Below are 23,057 nucleotides of genomic sequence, written 5' to 3' on the forward strand. Positions count from 1 at the left end.
CGCCCATAACCTAAAAATCGTCATGAAGACTGCCATTGAAAAGTAAATGGCATATTTGGTAATGATATCACAGGTAAATGATTTCCCTTTAGCAGTCTTCATGACGATTTTTAGGTTATGGGCGAATCGTGGGTAAAACTCTCAAGAACAAGAGCTCATGGAGAAAAACCGTGACCAGATTTGAAGATAGCTCGCCGATTTCATTTAGAAACAACAACAACTTCGGTTGAAACAAAAGTCGTGTTGACCAGTATAATCAGTTGTATTTATTTGTGTTTTAGTTTGAAAGTAACAATAAAAAACAATGAGAAATTATTTTGGCAATTATACATGTTCATCCGTGTGTCAATGAAGCAAGGAAGACCTCAATCGAGTTTGCCGTAATTTGGAGGCGGAGTTGAAGTTGGCCAACATTTTTCAGGTATAGGAAGCGGTTCAGAATCGTAGGATGGCAGCAGGAATGGAAGAGGACCCAATCAGGAGCAACCCTTTTCTGCAATTGTTGTTCCTCGATATAACAATGTGCATACATACAGTGACTGTCACTAAAAACGATGCAACCTGAAATAAAAAATTTAAACGTTGATAACTTGGAAACGAGTTGAGATTTTTTAACAATTCAAAAAACAATTTTGTAGGCCGAAAAGTTGTCTTTAAGATTGCAAAAAAATATTCCGTTTACAGTACCGTTATACTAAAATTTTACCGGGAAATAAAAAATGGTCCTTTTTAATGCGAGCATTAAAAATGATGCACCACAATAATCGATTAATAATTTTCAAAATTTTCGCTTTTTATGCAATTTTAGTAATCAGAATGGTGGAATTATTGGTTCCCTATCGTTTTCAGTAGTTTTGTCAATGATTCCGATAGAAAAAATTATATTTTTGACGTAATATTGGCATGATTGTAATTGACACTCTTTTTTGTTATACTCCAATACATTTCAAAATTATGCAAAACCTGGACATATTTTGAGGAATTGTTTAAACACATTTCTACAAGACTTTTTCAGTACAATTTTTTCCTAAAATGTTAAGAATTGCCTCTGCTTGAAATATCCATTTTGAAAATGCCAAGTTTATGTAGCAAAAACTACGTTATGGCGATTTAAAAGCAGCAAAATTTAATACTTTTCACCTGTTTCTTAAATTTTAAAAATATGTTCAACTTTAACACTGTGCTACACGAAAAGTAAACAACATACGACGTTGCTATTTTGGCTAGTGAGGTAGAATTTTGTATTCGTTAACCCTGTCAAGACAGATTATCAAAAATTTGTGTTTCAATTTTTCAATTAAGACCCGTTTTTTTCAATATTGCCCCAACGTGAGACGATTCGAATACCAATTCGTTCGAATTACTACCAAACTTATGTTTTTTGAATAACATTTGATTTATTTTAGTTTTCAATCAAAGAAACTATTATATTTGTGTTCGTTTACTCAAAATTTGTACAAATTGTTAATGAATATTGTTCGTTTACTATCCAGTACGATGCAAAAGACCTTTGTCGTTTATAAGAAGTTACTGGACTTGTAAAAATTTGTACAAATTATTGAGTAAACGAACACACCTAATGTTAGAAAAAAGAGCGAATAGTCAAAAATTGTTCCCCATACAAATTTCTTAAAAAAATACTGGAACGGAAAAAAATACGGAAATTGTAAAATCTCCAGCAGAAATGTCAAAATCAACGTAATCAACGTATCGTATTCAATGCCAATGAACATGCTGCTAGTTTCTACTAGGCCAAGAGAAGAGGGTGTATTCGGCGCTATTTCGGAGTACGGGAACGCAATTTTAGTACTAAATGGGAAAACTACTGCAAGTAGTAATATGTTGCAACTTCTGAACACAAATTTTATCTATCAAAATTTATTATTATGATGTCTCAACGATAAAATATTTTTTTTTTCATTTGTTAGTACGATACACAATTTATACGATATATGGATAATTTTCGAAAAAAAGTTGAAAATTTCTATATTGTCGTATATTTATGATGGCTAATTCAATTTATAACAACTTGTTTTGAAAATTCATGTTCGATCAGCTGCGTATATGTGTCTACCTTAATTATTGTAATATGTTTGAAATCAACAAAAAATAAGTGTAAACACCGGGGTGTATTTCAGGATTTCGTGAAATCCAGTGGATTTGGAGCGCAAGTGTAAACTTGGCATTTGTCTCCAAATGTGCTATTTGTTTCATGAAATATTCGTATCTCTTAATTAATTTAGAGTGAAATAAGCCACTTGTAGGCCCTGGTTGTGGACCTAGGTGGCCCCGTTTACTGTTAATAAGACCTTGTACTTTTTTTAGTCGATCTGGCAACCCTTCTGATCGAGTTATTCTGTAGGCAATATTTATTATAATTGATGGCAGTTCATTCTGGAGAACTAAAAATCTCATGAAACGTCTTAGTTTTCAGATATTCCCGCTTTGAGACCTATAGGACATTGTTTACATGTAATACGATCTGGTACCCCCTCGGACCATATGGTAACCCTCTAAGTAGGAATATTATATACCTAATAATATCTCTATAACATGTTAATTATTAGTTTTGTTTAATTCTAGAATAACATGGGTGAATTTTTTATTTATGCATCATGGTGGAATAAGAAGGTGTTACACCAAATCATGTCAAACGTCAAATTTGCTCACAATAATGCATTACTGTGAATTGCTTGTTTACATTTTGTATGTGATTTTATTCACAATAACGCATTTTGACAACTGGTATGAAGATCAGCTGTTTTTGGCGTTACATCTTATTATTCCACCATGTTATGCATTTAATCTGGTCTTAAAAAAAACAAGTCGATTAACTGAGTTTTGCTCCTATTCAAGGGTTGGCTGAAATAGCAATCAAAGTTCCTATTATTAAAATAGAAAAAATATAATTTTTGAAGAATTTTAAAAATTAAAAAGAAAAGGATTAGAACCTTAAAAATCGTACACCAAAGTTTTTGATATTTTAGAAATAGTTTAACCTCCATTATTATAAGTCTTCTTTTGTTATTGATCGGAATTTACGGACAGATTTATAGCGTTCCGGTTGACTTAAAGTTAAAAGTGATCATTAAAATTCAAGGAGGACTTTCTTGGCATACATTTTTAATGTTAAAATTACAGTCGAAATCGCTTATAACGTCGGTCAAGGGACCGACCAAATTTGGACGCCATAAGCGATAGTCGTTAGAAACGATATTTATAAAAGAGGTGAAATTATGTTATGCATAGTGTAAAAATACGTTGTTTTATTAAATTTAATTCAATTTCATTCTATACACATACGTATAAATGACTTAAAAAGATATATTACGTTAAAATTTAATAGGGTTCTATTCCAAATATTCGGCTATTTTAGTTCGTGCTTTTTTTGGAATTCATAAGATTTAAATTTAACTCAGATCTGAGTGGTGAAAGTTTTACCAAAAATCATTCTTTGCTTGTTACATCTTCTGAGTAAGGAAAGTTTCGAAGAGTTTCTACAGCTAGACACTGACTGTAATTGAAATTCTGGTTCTTTAGTATCCTGAATTTCTTCATTAGAATTGCCTACATCTAAAACTTCCAATATTATGTCGTCGTCATTATACATGACATATGTGAAAACATTGTCATCAGCAATATCTTCTACGTGTTCGGAAAATGTGAAAATGGATATAAATGTCTTCAGAATCGTTCAAAGGACCATAATCAAATCCCGCATTATGCAAACAATTAGAAATGACAGAAAACGTTTCATTTTGCTGGGCTTCATCTAACAATAACACGTCATCCAACACATTTAATTTCGTACTTTGATTCTTTTATATTCTTGCCAGGATAGTGGATATTTGTCAATTCCGGCAATGCAATTTTAATCTTTTATTACGCCTTGGTTCATGGGTTGTAAAAAAGATGTGACATTGGGTGTCACAGCTTAATTGACTTAAGACCGCCTACATGTGATTCGTAATTCAGTTGCCCAACTCCATCGTCGAACATGTTGTGCATATGTTTGGTAATTTATTGCTGTTTGAATTTGAAAAAAAAAATACATACAACATATTGAGAGAATTTTTCGTCTTCATATGGTTCGACGTTATAACCGATAGCAAAATTCAAATATTTCACAAAAAACCGACGTTACAACCGATATGACGTTATAAGCGAAGGCGTTATAATCGATATTTATTTGTGTGGAATATAAAGGGCAGAAATTCGGGTCTTTTGGATTTCGTCTTTATAAGCGATATGACGCTATAAACGACGACGTTGTAAGCGATTTCGACTGTATATTTTTAATGCCTCCAAATTGGTTTATTTTGCGTTTTGAAATCCGTCCAATAGTAAAAGAAGACATGTAATAATGGCCCTATTAAATATAAATAATGAATGTAATATTAATTACATAATTTCCCCTATTAATTACATAATATCCCCTAAGTCGTGTGAATTGTCTTTTATGTTTTAAATATAAGATTTAATGAAAACACGATTTCCCCTGATGACGTTACCAAGAAAGTGACGAAACGTTGGGAAAAAAAGCAATAAACCTCCTTGTTTTATTTGCTAAAGTACCAAAGGTCAATAAGCTAATCAAATAATACAAAAAAATTAACAACATTTGACCAAAATAAAAACAACACAAATTTGTTTGTATCCAAACAAATATATGTTTACAAAGAGACTAACAACAGGGCTCTCGCAGCTGCGGAATGCTGGTTTATAATAAAGAGCTGTGTGCATGGTGTAATAGGAGACGCAGGCGTTTTGTGATGTGTATGCGTAAAACACGAGTGTTTCGTGCATTGTTGTTGTTAACCAACGTAGCAAGCGAAGAGGAAAAGAAAAATAAATGGTATTAATTATGTTGGTCTTTTTTCATCAGTGTTCTAGAGAACATCATTGAGTAAAGACGGTAAAGTGAGTGAATAAATCAGTGTTTTGTATTTTCTTAAAGAAATTATGCTTTTTAGAAAATTAAATGTCCAATACATTTTATAATTGGACATTTTATAATTGAATCGAAAAGGTGAATGGAAATATGTTATTGGACAAGTATAAATCGCATTTAATACATATTGGTAATTACATCAATACATTTTTCATATACATACATACATATGTAAATTTGAAATATGGATGTACCTATTTATTACATTATATAATCATTTGATTCCAGATGCAGATTTCCCGCTGATGATTTCAACTTTGAGAAAAATGTGTTTTATTTCACAACTAAGGAAAAGCGTTCAACGATGTTTCTATATAATTTTTTTCTTTTAAAAAGTGCGAATTTTTATAATGTATTTCATTCAGTTTTTCTTTTATTAAAGTGTGCTAAGTATTTGTTTGGAATTTGGTATGTACCTATGTGTCTTTGTTGTTTTGCCTTTTGGCCCTTCAATAAGAAACACCACCATCTATAAATGTGTATATACACTCCGGTTCAACTGAATAGAACCAACCAATTTTGCCTACAAATATCGTTATATCTGACGATAGGAGACGAATTGAAAATTATATTTTTGTGGACATGTAGAGTATATAGAAGCCGATATTTTCAATACCTAACCTGTTTCACATATGCGTTATAACGGTACTTTTCCCTCGCTTTATGAAAAAATTTCAAAATATTGGCATGTTTTAATGGTTCACCAGGATAGAACCACCATAAAAATTTGCACAAATCCTTTGTCAGATGTGGAAAACTTTTACAAAAAACTACTTATAATTAAAAATAAAGACTGTGAGTGTCCATTGCCAACAAATATTGGCCAAACATTTTGTATTAGGGTCTTAGAATATGATGAAAATCGATGCTTTGAGCTCAAAGAGGATTCTTATGAAGAAATCGATAGAAACAATTTACAAAGTCAAAATTGTATACTGAATTGGGTTTAATATTTTCAAGATTACAACAAAAGTAGATACAAAGAATTTTCAATGTAATTTTCAATTCCTCTCCTATCGTTAGATATAACGGTATTTGTAGGCAAAATTGGTTGGTTCTATTCAGATGAACCGGAGTGTATGTTAGAAATAGCCAATGAGCGCTTGCTGAAATCAGGTGAGCATACATTTGTTTGCAAGTGTTTGTTTTTGTTGTGGCTTTTGGATTTGTTTTTGTTTGCACCCAAACATATAATTTGTTTGCACCCAAACATATATTTGTTTGCAGGATCCCACATATGTTATGTTTGGGACTGCTTGCAAACAAATGCTCTGTTCCTTTACGTACCTGAGATTACCATTTCTTACCATTTTTAACCTGCAAAGTGTTCCTTTACTTTAAAAAGCACACAATTTATATGGGAGCAGTTCACCACTTTTACCATTTTTTGCCACTGTTACCATTTTTAAAAGTAAAGGAACAGACCAAAAATGTTTGCTGCACATATATATATAAATATATATATATATATATATATATATATATATATATATATATATATATATATATATATATATATAGTATAATCTCGATAATCCGGACACCACATTTTTCGGCGGTGTCCGGATTACCGAGTAATAACAAAAACATATAATTTTGTACGTTTAAATCATTAATAATGAACTTTTACTAGATAATAACCAGATATTTAAGGCGAACAAAACCATATTAAGCAAATATTATGGTTTAAGACCATTTTAAGCCCGGCTACCAAATTTAAGTATTAAATTCCTCCAGCATAATTTAGGCGACTTTTGCCGATTACTTTAACCATCTAAAACTTCTCTACAACTGGTATCAACTTTGTAGCCCATGTACATGCTTATATTGGTTTCCCTGGTCCACGAGACATGAGCCTCTTATGACTCGCGACAGAACTTCAGAATTCAAATACATTCATCTCATCTCTCTATGAACATCACCCAATGACTTCATCTCGTCGACGAAATCAAAAATAAACATTGTTTTATATAAATTTTATCGCTTACGATTAAGACAAAATGTAATTTAAATCTATTGGTTGCATAATTATGAGAATGCAATAAACAACCCATAGTTACCGGTGATTTTGAATGTCAAATAATGAAAATAAATTTATTGAAATTCCTATATGAGAACTATTCTCGCTTCTTCGTTTAGCCATAAATCGCAATGAAAGCTAACCTATTACTCCCAACGCTTTAAACGATTTAAACACTTCTAGGTAAAATATCCTTGGAATACATTACATGCTCCCAAGGGACTCTCTCACTAATAGTAGTGCTAATGAACCAATTCCTTTACAGGGAAGGATCACTCATCATCGATTTTTCAGGGAACCAGACTACCCAACCTTAGGTTTAAAAAAAGTGATGACTGGCTATGATAAGCAACAGTATCATAGCCAGTCATCACTGGTTGAACAATAGGAAAATTATTTGACAGATTCAGATAGTTAAGTCCATATTGACTGTATAACTGAGTTGACATTAGAAATCTAGTAAGTCGAGATTTGGATAGAAAACTTTGAAAAACTTAAATTTTCTTATTAATACACCAATTGCTATTGTTAAAAACGAAAACGTCAATGAAATAAATAAGAATCTAGTGATCAAGATAGGAAAAAAGTATTGTCCGGATTATCGAGGTAAGAAAAATATTTGATGTCCGGATTACCGAGTCTACAATGTAAAAAGTTCTAGGGTCCGGATTACCGCGTTGTCCGGATTATCAAGACTATACTGTATATATATATATACAGTGGATCCAAGCGAAAGTCGTACACCTAATGAAATATTTTTGATTGACTTATATCTCCGACACAAAAAGGAATATGAAGAAAGTATTTACGCAGCTTAATAGTGCATTTAGAAACACGATATAATAAAATAATCAACCCGTTTACATTGTTACAAAATTAAAATATCTAAAATACTAAGAATTTTAGCACAAAGCGAAAGTCGTACAGCGATTATAAAGACAAAATATTTATTAATATAAATAATCTTTCTGCATATTTCTGGTTTCAGTTGAATTCTGCAATCGATTTAGAATATTTTTGACCAGCTTTGAAAATCTCTCCTATAAGGATGTCTGGAAGTATAAGTCGTCTGGAGACATTTTCTATTTATAGAACCACTATAGACGATTTATTGTTCAAGCTTGGACTACAGTCCAGCCAACCCATGTTATTGAAACAATTATTTAATACCAGTGGTCACAAATAATAAGCTTTTATGCTTGAAGTCAGAGTTTTGGCAGAAAGAACAACGCTTACCTTGACCGATACATTATTCGCCAGGTAGTAAGAACTCATTTTAATTATAAAATCTCAAAGTTCGATTCCCAATGACTTCAAAAAAAATATAAAACAAATATTCAAATCTGAAAGATAAGCCCCACACACTCACAGATACACTGTTGCGTTATGTTCTATTATTGTGTATTAGGTATGAAACAATTTGTGGGATTTTTCACAATGTAATGTCAGGTTTCGCACAGAACTTGTTGCATCTATGAAAAATGCACTCTTTTAAGAACATTTATGCACTCATCGCTATTGTTTTGATATTCTAAATATCGCTCTTGGATAAATTTATGTATAGCTTTTTTACGCCTTTTTAATCACCAATTGATAAGGTATTTATGTTGTAAAAATGTGACTGCACATTGGAAAAAAAAGCTTCCAAATATTTTTCTCAATCGATTAGAGTGTCGGGACACTAAAAATCAACTCATTTTGCACTTCATGTATTAAACTATCCACAAGAAAATATTATTTATTTAATGTTTGAGTTATTTTAAATATTTCATATGTGTTTTTTCCCTATTAGTATACATCAAAGTATTGAATAGCTTTGCAGTTTTAATTTTCGATATCTGCTGAATCGAAAAAAAAATGTTTTTGTAAAGTTGGATAAATCATTTTCTCATGTGGTTTAATAAAAATAATTTTTATTTCATTTTTACGCTTCTTTCCCATTTAATCTGATACAAGTTTCCAGAATTGACCCTCTCAATTGTAAAGAAGCACTGATGTTACACTAAATCGATCGTAGGATTTAACGAAAAACAGGAACATGTACTAGAATTAATTATATTAACAAATACTTTGTTTTTATAAATGCTGTACGACTTTCGCTTGGTGCTAAAATTCTTAGTATTTCAGCTAATTTAATTTGTCAACAATGTAAACGGTTGGTTGTTTTATTATATCGTGTTTCTAAATTGTCGTCTAAATGCACTAAAAGGCTGCGTAAATACTTTCTTCATATCCCTTTTTGTGCCGGAGATATAAGTCAATTAAAAAAATTCCATTAGGTGTACGACTTTCGCTTGGAGTCACTGTATATATATAGTAAAAAGTTGTTAAAGAGAGCGTCATTCAGCGCCATTTTTGTGTAAAAAGAGAAGTGAACATTTTACAACTTTTTTGTGTACGGGAACGCTTTTTCGGGTAAAATGTGTAAAAGTGGTAAACATTTTAAAAACTTCTTAGTTCTGGAACAAAGCTATTATGTTACTATTGTTAGATAAATAGGTGGATAAAAGGATTATTTTTTGTGTATTATGATTACTTGAATTGTTATAGAATTTTTTTGTTTCTAGATCAATAGAGATGTATATAAATAGGCAAAATTTTAGATTTTGCACGATTCAAGTAAAAAAGAGATACCCCTTATAATATGAAGTCAATGTTATTGCAAACATTAAAACTATATTATTACAATTTTTATATGAAATAATGGCACTGGAAATTTATAAATTTTTTAAAAATTAAAAAAATCAGAAATTTTTGGAAAATTTTCAAATTTTTAATTTTTACATTTCTTACTTCTTACATTTTTTTACTAATTTAAATTATTTAATCTATATATATAAAAATGGTGTAAAAAATGTATAGTAATTCATAAAATGAGAACGACTAGGCCGATTTCTGTAATTTTTTTGTCACTTATTCGTATTTTCGAGGAGAAGGTCTTTACGGAAGAAAATTTTGGAAAATCTCTCTGGAAAAGTCGGAAAATTGGAAAAAATCGAAAATTGAGTTTTTGTATGAAATTTTATTCCTTAATAGCGTGACGAAGTTCGCCGGGTCCGCTAGTAATTAATATATTTAATACATATTATTAAAAATTGTTCATAAAATTATAATAAAGTGAATCTTTATATTAGGGGATACATCTGGTTTATTTTTATGTAAAAAATAATATATTTCAATTTCTGTTTATTGCGTATAATATACAAAATTATTAACATTTAACATTTGGAGGGAAGAGTTTAGAAATACATAATTTCTGTTCTACTTTAATATTTTTTTGTGTTTTTTGTAATATGGTTTATATAATACTTTAGATCAATGTTTTTGGGAAAAATAAATATATAATTTTAACAATTAAGGTTTAGGTATTGTTACCTAGTACCAATTTTTATTTATTTATTTAATAAATTTGAAGCATTGTGGCGTTTTTTTTATTGGGATAGCGTTTGCAATTTTGTTTTTTCAAAATAGTCTGGCTTAATCCCATTGTTGTTGTTTTAATATTTTAAAACAACTATTTTATTAGTGGAAAAGATTTGGCATTGTTCGCCAAGGGGTAAGGCAGGGAATTCTATAGTTTCGATCCACGCAACTGGATCTCATCAGTTCCCTTGTTTCTTGTTTGTGGATATTCTCCACCGAAGTTATTTTTCAATAACTTCTTCAACAAGACACTTTTTATACCCAAACATCAATCGTCAGCTCGAAGTATAAAGGTAAGCAAAGAAAAAAGTTCAATGAGAAGTTTTTCCTTGGCAACCTCATACAACTCCGACGAAAGTGTCTGCGAAAACAATTCAAACCTCTTCCACTTGTATGTGTCGTCGATTTCGACGAATGCACACACCAAAATTTTGTTGGTCTGCTTTTTGCTGTAATTGTTTTCGCAGACACTTTCGTCGGAGTTGTATGAGGTTGAAAATTGAAAGTTGTTAAAAATCTCGTCGTAATGTTGTTTTACATTTCCTGTATATCATACAAGTACGACTTGGTGTTGTACCTAGTTCGAAATGTCGTTCAGACACTGCAGTAAAAAGGAAGCCCTAAAGGCCTGCGTACATAAGCTGCTTTGCCTGATTGCCTTGCTTTGCTGCTTCAATAAAAAATAAAAGAACAAAGAAGGCCGACCCAATTTCCAACTGATGGCAACCCAGTTCAAAATTTCGTCTTTATTCTATTATTTTTATTACGTCAGAAATGAAGCAGGAAAGCAAGGCAATCAGGCAGAGCGGCTTATGTACGCAGGCCTTAATTATCTAGCTAACAATAGAATCGTACTGCACTCTTTGGTATTATAAAATTCCCTTATCTGTTCTAAATCTGGCATAGAATGAAATCAATCAAATCTCGTTTCTCGAAATTTGAGCAGAAAGTCCGAAAAGAAAAGGAACAAGAATCTGAAAAGAATGAAGTAACTACTTTTGGAAAGAAAATGTTTTAAGGCCATGTTTATATTATAGCCTTTTGCAGGTTTAACCTTCTTAATGAGGATTTATTTGACGTATACGTAAAGGAGCTGACATTTTAAACCCAGTGGGTTTGTTAAATCCGGTTATATATAAACGTACTATAATTTAAAAATAAATTAATAAAGGCCAGGGTACATAAACAACCTCGCCTGCTTGCCTTGTTGAAAAATAAAGAAGGCCGAGCCAATTTCGAACAAGGTTGTCCTTTTCTTTTTTATTCTTTTATCAGAAGCAAGCAAGGCAAGCAAGTGAGACAGCTTCTGTACTCAGACCTTTACGTATAAATAATATTTTCCTGAAAAAGACCCACCTCCACTTTCCTTACATATGATTCTCTAGAGATCCCTAAAAAGCAAATCGATTTGTAGATCCCTACATAGCGATATAATTTCTTCTTGATATGAAAGAGTATAAATTTTCAAAATTCAAAGTAATTAACGAACAAGAAATTCGCGAAGGAGTGCAGTTGGAGTCCATGTAAAAATCTGAACTGGCGTTGGGAAGATAATAGAAAAACGTTTTGCAAGATGAAATAAAATCAAAATGCGGAGAGCGGAGGAAGTAAACTCTGTTGCGGTATAGTGACGGTGATAAATTGCAATTTTGATATAAGTTTTTTGCGGATAAATTAGGTGTAATTATTTCATGAATTACTTTGAATTAATAAAGAGATTTGTTTGTCATAAAAAAACATATTTAAATACAGCATTTTTAATTTTCCAAACAAGACATGCAAATTTCATGCCAAAGCATTGGTGAAAATGACTTGTCAATGCATTGGTTAAAATGACATGTTAAAATTACATGTTTAGGATCCAAAAAAGAACGTCATCTTTTGGGGGTCACGCTCATATAAAATTCATGAGTGAAAATGACAAAAAGATGACATGCCAGATCACTTGCACCCATGATTTGTCATCGAACATTTTGCTGGGATATTATCTAGTTGTAGATAAGCTCTCGATTTTTAGCTGCATTTAGAAAATTGGTTTCATCTATGTATCCCGTCCAGTCCGGAATGTTTTTAGCCAGTATACCTCTCTCCTACCTCAGTTTCGGTTTCCTTCTATTTTGCTTTTTATGATGTTTTGTAGAAATTTGTATTTTTCATTTCTCATAACAGCATGCAGGAGTTGTCTGTCTTGGTTCATTCTTCCTTTTATAATTCGTCGATATAATCATATTTCGAACGCTTTGATTTTCTTTTCATCCGCAGATAGTAGCACAGACTAGACTTATGTCGTGATTTGTTATTACGGTTTTATATTTGAAAAAGGTGCTTCTGATCATCTCCACTCTACGCTTGATTTCATTTGATGTTTTCCATTTATCGTTTATTAAAACACCAAGGTATTTAAAGCTTTTCACACGATCTATTGTTTCGTTCTTTATTTGTAGTGTTGTGTGGGAACTGGGTATAATATACATACTACACGTAGTGGTCTACCATATTAAAATACAACTCTACATGTTATATATTAGAGTTGTATAGTTCATGAACGAACTAGTTCAATTGAACGATTCATTGAAAAGAGCGTATGAACTAGATCAGTCGATATAGTTCATTATAGTTCAATAGTTCACTGAACTATAATAAGTCGGTGACCGTACGATCAACGAACGATTCACAATCTAGTTCAACATGTCGTTCACAAATACATAAAGTGACGGCGTCGTCTATGTTAAAGGATGCCTTCGTAATGTGATCAGTTTGTTTATGTTTTGGATCAAGGTACATGGAATAGATTTCTACAAAAACATAGAGACATAACGAATCCATTACCTAATGAATCTGCCTTTTTGGATAGAAAAAAGGGAAAAATAAAAAGAAACACACACGCATAAAGCATTTTCGCAATGACAATTTCTACACACACACACAGCATAAGATTTTTTGCCAGCCACCTCAATGAAGGATGTTTTTTCTAAAATTAATTAATCTTTCTTTAAGAATGCACTAAAACTATGTAAATGTAATATTTTTGTTATGGAGTAGTTTAATTATATTAGTCTTTTGTTTGTTTGTATTTGGTGTATGTATGCGTTTTTATCAAACGACCGATTAAGAGCTGGTGAACGATTTTGATCCGAATGATTGAACTTGACAGTGAACTATGAACTAGATTACTGACCTAGTTCAGTTTAAAGAGCTGAGCTGTTGAACTAGATCTTTCAAATGAACTAGATTATACAACTCTATTATATATATAAAATGTAAGCCCGCCCTCTATATTTCAATAGTAACAATTTTGAAGCTTTTGTATTTTTATTTGTCATTGTGAATTTATGACTTTTAATATTGTGATTGATCTTAAAATTTAAACTTTAACTGACGAAATGCAACACTGTAAAATATATTGAATACCACTAGTTTAAGCAACTGTAAGGTACTAATTAAATCATATGATACTAGACGCTTCTCATGAGTTGCACCTAAATAGAGTAAATATCAAATTTAATCAGTTTGCAATCGGCAGTTGAGCAACTTGTAGTCCCGTCCATTCTTGTAAAAAAATAAATAAAGCAATTTTTAACTAATTCACTAAAATTATTACATGTGTGAATAAATTTAAGGTAAGTAAGAGGAGAACGCACAGTGGATCCACTTGTATGGAGAAAGTGGCCAAAAATATTTAGAGTGTAAAAATCAAGCCTATGTGCCGGTTACAGCTTTGTGCTGCTACGAAGAGCGTTTTAAAAAACCACGAGGTTTTATTGAAGAGTGAGATTGAGAAGAGACGCTTACCAGTGCGAGTCGATCGAGAAAGTGAATTTATTACAATGATGTTTGCACTTCGTTTTTTCGTTAAAGAGATGTGGTGAAAAATAGAGATTATGACTACTTAACGAGAGTAATTGCTAGATAACTACAATTCATTTTACTTATTCTAATACAATTCAAAATAGTAATAATTCACAATAAAAATAGTAATTCATAGCTTGCAAATTTTAAATACATATAATTATAAAAATGAGATTTTAAATTATATTTTTATAATTATAAAATGGCAAATTCAGCGAATTTGTCCATGACCCCGGCCTTGCACCTGTGCAACAGATGCGGAAACGCATAAGACCGACGCCAGAGATTTTATGGCCTGCGACAGGACACTTTGATTGGGCATTAATATGCTGCGGGTAGGTACCCTCTTTGGTTTGTTTCTTCTTGCCGGTACCCTCATCATGATGAATTTTGAGCAGAACCTCAAGGAATGACGCTGCTTGCAAATGACACATTGGTAAACTTCACGGCTGCTGTTTGAACTGAAATGGAACAGATATTAGAACGGCCCATTTGAGATATGGAAAAATGAGATGTTCTATGGTTACCAACTGATTATAGTATAGTTAGAGCTGAAATGGTAATGATTTTGTGAATTGATGGCTGAAAATTAGAGTTCATGTGTTATTCGGATGCATCATCGTCCAACAATGACAGGTAGCAGAGTTTGACAATTGGTCGAGTTATGATACCAGAAGCAGTCTTTACCCCGACTACTCTGACTTCGTCATCTGATCCGCTATGAGTGTTGGTGATTCTACCTAATCTCCATTCGCTAGGAGGTAACAAATCATCCATAACGACGACTAAGTCACCGACTTTTAGATTAGAAGATGTATGTTTCCATTTGTAACGTTTTTGTAAAGACTTCAGATAATCTTTTTTCCATCTGCGAAAAAATTAACGATGAATAGCCTTCAGTTTCAACCACCTAGTAATGAGAGACAAGTTCTGATTGGAAGGTTCTGGTAATGAGATGGAGATCCCCGAAGAAAGTGTCCAGGAGTTAATGCAGTGAAATTGGAAGGGTTTTCTGAAACAGCAGAGATAGGACGCGAATTAAGAACACCCTCAATTCTTGCTAGTATAGTAGCTAACTGCTCAAAAGTGAATCTGTGAGCCCCAGTAATGCGCTTAAAGTGGAGCTTGAAGCTTTTTACAGCCGACTCCCATAACCCGCCCATATGTGGGGCATGGTGCGGAATAAATTTCCATTCGAAGCCATGGACAGCGTATTTATTAGAGATATCTTTAGCTGAAGATTTCAAGAAAGTACAGAACTCTTTTGTGGTAAAACAGACGAATAAGCATACGTAACCTTTGATTATGGGAGACTGACGCAAAATTGAACTTTTTAGTTCGAAGGGTCCTGCAAAATCTATGCCAGTGATGTGAAATGGAGGAGTTAAACTGCACCGTTCTGGTGGTAAAGGAGCCATAATTTGTGAGCAACACTTTTGCTTGAAAATGAGACAAACTTTGCATTTGTGTATGATACTTTTGACTTTTGTTTTGAGACGAGAAATGTAGAATTCAGTCTGAACCATTCTACACATTAGATTGCAATCTGCGTGAGCCAAACACATGTGGAAATGTTCTAAATATAAACGACAAAATCGGGATTTATTAGGGACAATTATTGGGAACCGTTCATTGTATGGTAATGATGAATTAGAATTGTATGGTAATGATAAATAAAGCAATTTTTAACTAATTCACTAAAATTATTACATGTGTGAATAAATTTAAGGTAAGTAAGAGGAGAACGGTATGTAAAAAACAACTTCAACGAAATGGCCCAACAATGCTGAGTGAACTGTATTTGCGGTTTTTTAACTTGATGAATTATTCCTCATAGCCAATGAGGAATAATTAGAGAAAAGAGAAGAGGAAAATAAAACCAATTAGAAATTTTCTTACAACGTTATAAAACCAGTGTGACCATTTTAACATTTTTGCAGCTAAATTTAGCATTATTTTTTTGTATTTAGCCGCAAATTTTCCATTTAGCATTTTCTTTAGAATATTTCAATTATTAATTTAGCATTATTCTATCCTTAAAATCCCAAATGTATTAATACTTTTTCATAAGAAAACCTGATAATTTTTAATTAATTATTATACATTTAATTTAGTAATTTATGCATTATATAAAATATGGCAGGAAATAAATATGTGAATAAGAAAATAAAATAAAACAAGCAAAAAAGTTAGTTGTTATACCCTCCAACATGAAATATTCTGAACTGATATGGAATAATTAGTTTTTCTTTTTGTTACGAAAGTACCAATGCCATTATTTTAGATGGGTAATTTGGGACCTATAAATATCAAATGACATCCAATTTGGCTCGAAAATTTAGATTTAAACATAAAAAGCTAAAATCAGCGGCGTTGTTATAAGGGGGCCACCGAATCCGCGATTTATCAGCCGGAACCGTTATATGAGGGCTATAACAATACATGGACCAATATAGTCCATCTTCGCCTGTAAACAAAACGACATCTGTTTCTAGAGTGTCCTATCTCAATTTTTTTGATTACCACAGATGGACATGCATAAATCGACTAAGAATTTTACCCTGATCAAAAATATATATGGTAAATTTCAAATTTCCTTTTCAATACCATTGAAAAAAAAAAATTTTGCGAGCACATCCGCGATTTTTGGTACTTAGGTTAAGAAAAATATTGTGGTTTCAAAAAATATTTAAAAATTCCCTTTGGGTTGTAATAAAAAAATGTATACATAAATCGTTAACAGAATCCGTAGATGCTAAAATATTTGCAACATTTATTTTTATTTTCGTGGAAAATAAAAAAAATAATGAAGAAATCTTGGAGTAAATTTTATTTATTTTAATTCAGAGTCCATAAAAATCTCTAAAAAATAAATTAAAAATACGTACAGAATCTAGACAACGCTTAGACAAATATAAGACCAAAATTATAAAGATTGGGTTCATTGCATGCATATTACAGCAACAACAAAATACGAAAACTTATTGTTGAAATTTATTTCACAAATATATATTTTGGTTTAATGCGAAAAATTGCAGAAACATTTTTGGGAGTTATTCTACTATTTCGCTAATTTTCCATACAAAACCTGAAGTATTTTGCTAAAACTATTACAAGGAAAATAATTTGTCACCGTGAAAGTATATTTGCTTTTTGCGATAAGCTATAGAAATAAGTAGTATAGAGTAATAATGAAATTACAACCAAAGAAAAAACACAAAAATTAAAAAGCGTGTAATTCGCGAATCCGTTTAAATCAGTTGAGGTGCATATGCTTTTCCATGAGAGTCCATGTCTATCAATATGCATGGATTTTCCCATGTTTTATTCAGCGGCCAAAGTGTGCCATCAGTTGCATCTTACTATTCAAAAAACCTTCAAGTAGGCAACAATTAAAATACGTTAATATAAATTATTTTAGACAGATTCGTCAAGAACTGTGGATGTGTCACCACATTCTATTTTGGGATAAATAGGGATGTTACTCCCGAATCTTTGTAATTTGTGACACACCTTTTTGGCAAATATAATAATCGCGTATAAAGGATTACATTTATGTAAAAATATTCAAAGAAAATCGCGGTTCAATTCGCTGAATCGTCAAAATATATTTTTGCAGATTTTCCTACTTTCAAGATATCTATATCCGGCGTTGTAGTGGATGGATTAGAACGCGGAAGGGCTTATTAGATCCGGCACGTAAAAAAAAAACTAAAATCACGCGGGGTTCAGGGGTTCCTGTAAGATAGTTGTAAATTTTAAAGCCAAAAAATAGGGGTTTTCAGAAAATTTATGCACCAAATTTTCGCCTTTGGACTCCTATTACTAGAAAGCTGTACGGAGCACACTCAGGAGATATACATCGAACGACGTGGAATCGCGAGTTCTACAATCCTGTAAACTAGCTTCGATTATTATCTAGTTGCACCCTCTAATTATAAGAAAAATTAAAAAACACTAAAATCAAAACTTCAAAATGTCAGCATCGATTTTAGGGGGATGCAGTGTATATATCGAAAAGTCATTCACTAGAACTATGTTGCCCAAGGGGTATTCTTTAGTTCTTTCTTTGAGCACAGGTTTGAATTTTGCGTGGCTTGGCCAGAAATCAAGAAAGAACACAAAAAAACTTGTTTACTTCAACACATTTTCCCATTTTTTTTATATTACCACCAACGCAGCTTCCACGAAATGATTTGTTATGGTCCATATTATGAGATCGTGGCTAAAACACTTCAATTAATATAAATATATTCATATTTTATAAAATATATTAACAGTTCGCGACTTATTAAATGGTGAACCTCAACTTCAACGATTGTAAAACTTTTTTGAATATTACCATATACTTTATAGGGTCGCAAATGATTATTTTTAGTTTGCCTTTCATATTGTGGTGGAGGGTATATATTATTAAAAACGACGTTTTTAAATTTAGCATTATTTTTTGGCATTTTAATATTTATTTTAGAATTTTTTAGCATAATTTCAAAGCAGATTTAGCTGCAACACTTTTTTAGATCTGGTCACACTGTATAAAACGTACAAAATAAAGGTTTTATTGAAGAGTTTGATTGAGGAGAGATGCTTACCAGTGCGAGTCGATCGAGAAAGTGAATTTATAACAATGATGTTTGCACTTCGTTTTTTCGTTAAAGAGATGTGGTGAAAAATAGAGATTATGACTACTTAACGAAAGTAATTGCTAGATAACTACAATTCATTTTACTTATTCTAATACAATTCAAAATAGTAATAATTCACAATAAAAATAGTAATTCATAGCTTGCAAATTTTCAATACATATAATTATAAAAATGAGATTTTAAATTATATTTTTATAATTATAAAATGGAAAATTCAGCGAATTTGTCCATGGCCCCGGCCTTGCACCTGTGCAACAGATGCGGAAACGCATAAGACCGACGCCAGTGTTTTTATGACCTGCTACAGGACCCTTTGATTGGGCATTAATATGCTGCGGGTAGGTAACCTCTTTGGTTTGTTGTTGTGGTGACTGTTGCGGGTGTGGAAACGCTTCGGTGGTTGCCTTTGGTGGAATTGCTGAGGGGCTCTGGTTCGGTGCTGCTGCGGTGATTGATGTTGTTGGAAAGATGGTCGGTGCGGGGTTCTGTGGGTATGCTGCGATGTTGAGTGTTGTGTTGTGCAAGGCGGCCATGTACGTTTGGCCGAAAGTTTCCTTGTGATTCAGGGTGGAGTATGGTATGGTGTTGATAGCCGCATTTTCGGCAGACATCTTTGGAAGGGCAATCTTTCACCGCGTGACTCTTGGCTAAGCAATTAAGGCAGTAGTTGTATTTCCGACTGATATCTCTTCTTGCCGGTACCTCAAGGAAAGACGCTGCTTGCAAATGACACATTGTTAAACTTCACGGCTGCTGTTTGACCTGAAATGGGACAGATATTAGAACGGCCCATTTCAAAGCTTGAGATATGGAAAAATGAGATGTTCTATGGTTACCAACTGATTATAGTATAGTTAGAGCTGAAATGGAAATGATTTTGTGAATTGATGGCTGACAATTAGAGTTGATGTGTTATTCGGATGCATCATCGTCCAACAATGGCAGGTAGCAGAGTTTGACAATTGGTCGAGTTATGATACCAGAAGCAGTCTTTACCTCGACTACTCTGACTTGGTCATCTGATCCGCTATGAGTGTTGGTGATTCTACCTAATCTCCATTCGCTAGGAGGTAACAAATCATCCATAACGACGACTAAGTCACCGACTTTTAGATTAGGAGATGTATGTTTCCATTTGTAACGTTTTTGTAAAGACTTCAGATAATCTTTTTTCCATCTGCGAGAAAATTGATGATGAATAGCCTTCAGTTTCAACCACCTAGTAATGAGAGACAAGTTCTGATTTGAAGGTTCTAGTAATGAGATGGAGATCTCCGAAAAAAGTGTCCAGGAGTTAATGCAGTGAAATTGGAAGGGTCTTCTGAAACAGCAGAGATAGGACGCGAATTAAGAACACCCTCAATTCTTGCTAGTACAGTAGCTAACTGCTCAAAAGTGAATATGTGAGCACCAGCAATGCGCTTAAAGTGGTGCTTGAAGCTTTTTACAGCCAACTCCCATAACCCACCCATATGTGGGGCATGGGGTGGAATAAATTTCCATTCGAAGCCATGAACAGTGTATTTATTAGAGATATCTTTAGCTGAAGATTTCAAGAAAGTACAGAACTCTTTTGCGAGATGTCGGCTAGCACCTGGAAAGTTCTTCACCTTATCCGATACTATCCGACAGGGTAGTCCTCGCCTCCCAACGAAACGAGCAAGTGCGGCCTCAAATTGTTCTGTTGACAATTCTGAACAGGGCTCTAAGTGAATTGCTTTTGTGGTAAAACAGACGAATAAGCATACGTAACCTTTGATTATGGGAGACTGACGCAAAATTGAACTTTTTAGTTCGAAGGGTCCTGCAAAATCTATGCCAGTGATGTGAAATGGAGGAGTTAAGCAGCACCGTTCTGGTGGTAAAGGAGCCATAATTTGTGAGCAACACTTTTGCTTGAAAATGAGACAAACTTTGCATTTGTGTGTGATACTTTTGACTTTTGTTTTGAGACGAGAAATGTAGAATTCAGTCTGAACCATTCTACACATTAGATTGCAATCTGCGTGAGCCAAACATATGTGCAAATGTTCTAAATATAAACGACAAAATCGGGATTTATTAGGGACAATTATTAGGAACCATTTATTGTATGGTAATGATGAATTAGATAACCTGCCGTTAACTCGCATTATCCATTTTGGATCCAGAAATGGGTTTAGTGATTTTAGGGGGCTTCTTGGCGAAATGTCAGTGTTGTTTCCCAAACATTGATATTCATCTTCATAAAACATTTTTGATAGTAAATGATTAGACCCTATTTAGCAAATGAGTATTCTGAATGTGTTAAGTTTTCTTCGTATGCTTTGGAAGAGTTGCGAAGTCTGCTTATGCTGTTTTGGTTGAAACGGCCAACATAAGCAAAGACCTTTAACGCACGTTTATACGTAGAAATTGTTTTCAACAAGTCGGAATCTTGTGGATTTATTTTATTCTCCACTGCAACCATACACTGTATGTTCGCTCGTTTACCGACATTAGGAGGAGCAATAAAATCCTTTTTGGCCATTCCGTCGAGGGACGTGTAAGCCAATGTGGACCATTAAATCACATTGACTTTGGTGAAAGATCTTGAGGTTTACAACCCCTGGTACCCAGATCAGCAGGATTGTCGTGGGTAGGAACATGGCGCAAAACGGCGTTTGGAATTAACTCTAGTATGACCATGACCATGGGGGTTTGGAGAGCCAACCTAGCACAATTGAAGAATCTGTCCATAAATTTATTGTTGTGAATTTGAAATCAAGCGTATATACCACATAGTTCACTAATTTTGCGAGCAGAACAACACCATTATGCTCCAATCTTGGCAAACAAAGTGGCTGCAATGGGGTTATTTTACTTGTAGCTAAGAGCAGATTGGAAAATACAGCACCTTTCTCTGTTTACAACGAGCATATACGCATGCACAAATGGCAGCTTGAGAAGCGTAAGCAAATCCGTGAATTTCTAGTGTGTCTTGAGGAAAATATTGAATCCATCGTGGAATTGAGACTAAACCAATATTCTGCTAATTTGATAAGTTATTCCATTTATACCTTCTACCCAGACCTACTGCATTAATACTTTAGCACGAATTATCACCGGGGCTATCCAACCTGCCGGATCGAAGAGTTGAGCAACTGTAGTAAGCACTTGACGTTTAGTCATAGTTTGATCAGTTTTTACTAAATCAATGCGACACGAGAAAGTGTCTGTTAAGGCGTTCCATTTAACTCCAAGCGTTTAAGTAGAACTATTTTCTTGCAAGCTAATTCTGAATTATAAAGGTCTTCAGTTGATATTGTGAGAGAAGATTTTTATCGTTTGCGGTAAATTTTTTGAGAGGCAATCCTGCGCTATTGGGAACAGATATAAGATCCTGCTGATTTTTTAAAGCTTCTTCCACAGTGAAGCCTCCAGACAATATATCATCAACGTATGTTTCTTGCCGAATTATTTCAGAGACATGTGGAAATTCAGTTTTAGAGTCTTCTGCTAGTTGTAGTAGTGTGCGTATTGCGGGAAATGGTGCGCAATTTACACCAAATGTGACTGTTTTTAAGTTGTAGTCCTTAATAGACTCTTCTGGACTAGATCGAAAGAGAATTCTTTGAAAAGCTCTATCGTGTGGGTGCACGAGAATTTGCCTATACATTTTTTGAATGTCTCCGCTAAATTAAATCTGTTTGAAGAGTGGGACCTGTATGAAGGACATCGTTAAGAGAAAATCCTGACTTATACCCTAGACAGACGGCAGAGTTCATTTGCATTAAAAATTCCTTAATTTGAATTAATTTTTTGCCCTGAGAGACGATAGTTTCTGCATTTATAAAACAGCTGTTTGTGTTGTTTGTTTGTACCCAGCAGACTACTTCATAAAGTTTTACAAAAGTTCTCCAAAATATGCGAAACAAATATACTTTCTACCATTGAATTTTTCACCACGATAATGCAAAAATAAATTTAATTTATTCGCGATATTTTTGAGACTTTTTAATATTATAAAAATATTGCAAAATTTTAAAAAAACCTTTGTAGAAGATATAATTTTCGATAGAATTGTTATGGTGGGTAATGAAAATTGTTGAGAAAATAAAAATTTTAAAAAGAGATTTGTTACAAGGCTTGAAAACGATTAGCTGCTATTCTATTCGAAAAAGAACACTACTTATTTGAAAGAAACGCG

The 23,057-nt window shown here is 33.0% G+C and overlaps 1 protein-coding gene across 2 annotated transcripts in view; it reads right to left on the reverse strand.

Moving 5' to 3' along the window:
• Positions 1-349: 349 nt before the first annotated feature.
• LOC141400055 (uncharacterized) overlaps positions 350-23,057 on the reverse strand; it is a 207,784-nt gene continuing 185,076 nt past the window's right edge. Inside the window, exon 2 of one of the 2 annotated variants that reach the window (XM_073979459.1) lies at positions 350-561. In XM_073979459.1, coding sequence (XP_073835560.1) covers positions 436-561 — 126 coding nt within the window. In that variant the 3' untranslated portion in view covers positions 350-435. Of the gene's footprint in view, positions 562-17,867; positions 19,652-23,057 lie in introns of those variants that run through there. The other variant, XM_073979460.1, reaches the window with a different exon arrangement.

Source organism: Musca autumnalis, unplaced genomic scaffold (genome assembly GCF_047663935.1).
Source record: "Musca autumnalis isolate F117 unplaced genomic scaffold, ASM4766393v1 scaffold_3, whole genome shotgun sequence".
In the NCBI taxonomy this organism is placed as follows: domain Eukaryota; kingdom Metazoa; phylum Arthropoda; class Insecta; order Diptera; family Muscidae; genus Musca; species Musca autumnalis.